Below are 4,567 nucleotides of genomic sequence, written 5' to 3' on the forward strand. Positions count from 1 at the left end.
CTCAGTATGACTTTCCAACGTTCATAAAAGACAATGTAGCTTCTGCCTGGCTTGATGGAACACTTGCACTTAGAGTCTTGAGCTTCCAAGGAAGATGTCTACCTTGGGTCTGGCATGATGTGAGGAAACCAAGCCACTTGCAGGGTCCACGTGTTGGTGCTCCAGTTACCATTACTGATATTAGATTCCTCCCAGTCCAGATATCAGACATGTGAATTAACAAGTCTTTGAATGATCACTGCCCCCCACATTAAATTATCCCTGGTCTCTGAGCCTTCCTAGCTGAAGCTCCAGACATCATGGAGCAGAGACAAATTATTCCTGCTGTGCTTTTTGCAAATTTCTGACCAACAGAGTCCATGGGTATTAATACAATAAAATAAATAAGCCACTAAGTTTTAGGGTAATTTATTACACACAAATGAATGGTAAGTGGAACAGTTCTTCACCTCACTTTATATTTGTTATGAGCTGCCACACAACATAAACCTGAGTTATGATAGAGTAGCCCTTGTACCTCTAAGATTATCTTTCTTTTGGGGTTTGACTTACCAGAAGTTCTTTTGGTAAGTAAAGCAGGTGTTTACAAGGACTCCAATAAGCCTCCTATTATATTGTTGAAATTGTTCATGGGATAATAATAACTTTGGTTTTAAAAAAATGTTCTTAAAGAGTGACATATGTTTCCTCTATGCCTGTATGGATTACAATCACAGCTTTTATGAAGTAACCTTGACATGAGCTACAATTTAGGAGATGCACTGACAAATTGCACATTAACAAATAAACAAATAAATAAACCAAGCCATCCTTGGCTCTGTCTAAATTCATGAGAGCAGGAAATGGAGGGACCTGTGACTCAGAAGCCTAAGGGTTCTGTTAATATCTATGTGTCCTTATACAATTAGCGTACCTCTCTCAGCTCCAGTTTTACTTGTAAAATAGGAGCATTGGACGAGGAAACCTTCCAACTTTGATTTTGGGAAACAAATTATTATATTGACTGTGATAGGCTGAATAATGTTCTGACCCCCCAAAGATGTCCATGAGTTAATCCTTGGAACCTGTGAATATGTTACCTTAGACAGTAAAAGGCACTTTGCTGATGTGATTAAATCAAGGATATCGAGATGGGGAGATCATCCTGAATTTGTTCACTGGGTCCAGTGTAATCACAAGTGTCTTTATAAGGGACAGAGGAACACAGGAGAGTCAGAGTCAGAGTAAAAAAGACATGAGGATGGTCAAGGAGGAGAGTTGGCTATGCTGCTGGCTTTGAACATGGAGGACGGGGTCAGGAGCCAAGGAATTCAGGCAGGCTTCTAGAAGTTGGGGAAGGAAAGGGACCAGATTCTCCCCTCAAGCTCTAGAAGGAACACACAGCCCTGAGGTCCCATTTTCGACTTCTGACCTCTAGAACTGCAAAAGAATAAATTTGTGCTGTTTTAAGTCACTAAATTCAAGTGGCAATAGGAAACAAATGCAGTAGTTAAGAACTTGGGCCTGCTATCAGACCACTAAAAAATAAGCCTCCATTTTTACATTTTGTGGATATATGACCTTGGGCAATTTATTTAAAGTCAGTTTCATCTTGGAAAAATGGGATGATGGTAACAGCACCAAACTTGCAGGGTTGTTATGAGGCTTAAAAGAGGAAATCCTCAGAATCACTTTGAATTTATTTGTTTTATAATAAATATTTTCCAGTAATATATCAGACAGTGTTTCACTGCTATTCATAAGGTTTTCAGTGGCCAGTTATTTCAGAAGTAGATAGCCGGTCCTTCCCAGTCTGTCTTAATCTGGAAGCTCTGTCGAAACCTGTTTGCCACTGGTGATCTTGCTGGCATTTGAAATACCAGTGGCATAGCCTCCAGCCTCATAGCAAAATGCAAGCCAGCACAGTACAACAAACTGACAGACAAGTGGTAATACATGTAGCCATTGTTCTTCTGCTAAGGTTTGTCACTTAAGATATGCATCCTCTCTACCATAAATCATACCTTCCTTCTTAAATAATCATGGAAAAGGAGGGTTGTAGGAGCGTCTGCTTTAGGAGGTGTGCATATAGAATCGCATTTGACCCTATTCATGGAATAGGTGTATGTTTTCACACGCGAAAACTGAGACTTTCACCTAGTCACACAGCTAGTAAGTGGCCAAATTAATGTGGCTGGTTTACCATTGCATTAACTACACCTATTTGCTTCATGATGAATGAATGAAAGAACACATGCAAATAACTACAGGAGTGAACCTCAACCAGTCATAGGGCGTCCAGACTGACTGAAACTAGGTCTTCCCATCTGATTCACACCCTGGCCCAGTATCCAGCTCTGTAGCACCTATTCTTTGTTTCCAGAAAAAGGGAGGTAGCGAGGAAGAGGTGCCTGGACCAATGGCATCATTAGGCTTGGTGTTACCTACTGTGGTAACTCAGAGTGTCATGCCCCCCTCCCATGGACCTCCTGCCAGACCAGACCATAAAGAAACCTTAGAGATGCTTATCCATTATAATCATAGAGTAATATGTGATATAGTTGTAAATTGCCGATGTGTAATATTTCTTAGACCACATAACTACTAACAAAATTGTTTTATAAGCTCTTCCTTCATTGAATTATATTAGTTACATTATTAGTAACTGGGAGCTCTGGTAGCCTAGTGCCTAAGGCATTTGACTGCTAACCAGAAGGCTGGCAACAAAATTGTTTTATAAACTCTTCCTTCATTGAATTGTATTAGTTACATTATTAGTAACTAAGCAGGAGCCAATTTTCCCCTCCTTCTCCCTTTAATTACTACTTCATTCTCATAAAAGTTATTGGTATGTTGTTGTTGTTACATGCCGTGGAGTCAGAACTGACTCATAGTTGGGTTTCCGAGGCAGTAATCACTACGGAAGTAGATTGCCCCATCTTTCTTCTGAGGAGTGGCTAGTGGGTTTGAACTGCCAGCCTTCTGGTTAGCAGTCAAGTGCCTTAGCCACTATGCTACCAGAGCTATAGGTTCACAAATACTAATTACTACAATATTCTAGCTAAAAGACTAGAAAATTTGACAAAATCAGCGAGTATAAAACCACCAGCAGCAAGAAGACAGCAGCCTATGCAGATGGAAGTCAGTGATTTTAAGTGTCATTGTAATTAAGAATGACAGCTCTGACTAGAGCTCGTTGGAAGGTTCAAAAAGGAAATTAGTATACCGTTTTAGTCTTGTATATATATTTATACATGTAAATGTATGAAAAATGTTTATGGGCTTATGAAAAATAAATTTGTTCCTATAACTAACTTAAGAAGTTGTTCTAAAAAATAAATTTCTGCTGAACACTGCACAAAAATTTTATAGACAGTCATTTCGGTGTCACCTTCTTTGACAGTGCCACCTGGTGCTCTCAGCACCCCCAGAGCTCCCCTAGTGAGGCATTATATTCAGAGAGGCGCCTCCCACCGCCCCTGCCGCCTCCCAGCAATCAAGCTCTTCTAAGAATGGGGCACCACCACGACACAAAGGCGAGGCCTTCGTGAGGACAGGCCTTGGGACATAAGTGGGGCGGGGCCTCCCCAGAGGCCAGTGCGCGGCTGCAGAGCTCAGCCAGCTAGTTGCTCCGCCCCGGGCAAGATTCGGCACCACCATGGAGGAGTACCATCGGCACTGCGATGAGGTACCGCCCCTCGGCCATCAGAGAGCGACCCCCGCCCCCACCCCACCCCACTCCCGGAGCGGGGTCTCTGCTGGCTGATCTGGCGCGGGGCGTCCGGGAGAGTTGGAGTGCGGCGTCCTCCAAGCCAGCTTCTTTCCTCGGGAATGGGTATCCCTCCCCCTAATCCCAGTCCCCTTGACCTCGCGCCCCTGAGAGTGGGTTGGGGGCCTGGGTGGCCATGGCATCCAGAAGCACTAGCAGGTGGTGGGCCCGGGATCGAAAGGTGGGAGGCCTGATTTGGGGTGCGTGGTGTGAGGATGAATGGCGGGCACCGCCCGTCTACTGGGCGGGCGGGCAGGCGGGCCTTGGAAACCGGTCTTCCTGGCTGCTTCCTCCGCCCTTTGGTGTCCCCAAAGCAGCTGCTGCAGCCTGGAGGCTCTGGGCACTGGTGGCAGAGCCACTCCCATTCCTGAGAGCTCTCACCTGGGTGGGCTGGAAAGACATGTTTTATGGATTATGAACCCTTGCTTGCTGACTCTGGCTTCCCTAATCCTCCCCAGAACCCCATGATGCCAGCTGTTATCTTCCTGTTACTGATGGGGACTCTGACTTTCATGGTGGCTTAGTGACTTGCCCATAATTAAAACTGCCAGGAGTATCAGATGCTTGATTTGAATCCAGGCCTCTAACTACACATCCCAGGGTTCATTTTAACCACTGTAGGGATGAGGCCTATTGGATCCCAGTATAACCTGTGACAGGCCTGCAAGGTCAGCATAATCAGAGGCATGTTCTGTCTAGTGGAAGCCACAAGTGAATGGTGCAGAAAAAAAGGGGGGGGGGCAAGTTGATTAGACCCATGGAGGGGGGCTTCTGGTCCAGTGGATAGCATCTTCAGGATGTGGGTTTCTATAGTAATTA

General features: G+C 44.6%; 1 protein-coding gene across 1 annotated transcript in view; it reads left to right on the top strand.

Annotated features, from left to right (window-relative positions):
* Nucleotides 1-3,637: 3,637 nt before the first annotated feature.
* DYNLT3 (dynein light chain Tctex-type 3) overlaps nucleotides 3,638-4,567 on the top strand; it is a 6,961-nt gene continuing 6,031 nt past the window's right edge. Inside the window, exon 1 of the mRNA XM_007958429.2 lies at nucleotides 3,638-3,667. Coding sequence (XP_007956620.1) covers nucleotides 3,638-3,667 — 30 coding nt within the window. The remainder of the gene's footprint in view (nucleotides 3,668-4,567) is intronic.

This window comes from Orycteropus afer, unplaced genomic scaffold, assembly GCF_000298275.1.
Source record: "Orycteropus afer afer isolate SDZICR_OR568_19922 unplaced genomic scaffold, OryAfe1.0 scaffold00967, whole genome shotgun sequence".
Classification (NCBI taxonomy): domain Eukaryota; kingdom Metazoa; phylum Chordata; class Mammalia; order Tubulidentata; family Orycteropodidae; genus Orycteropus; species Orycteropus afer.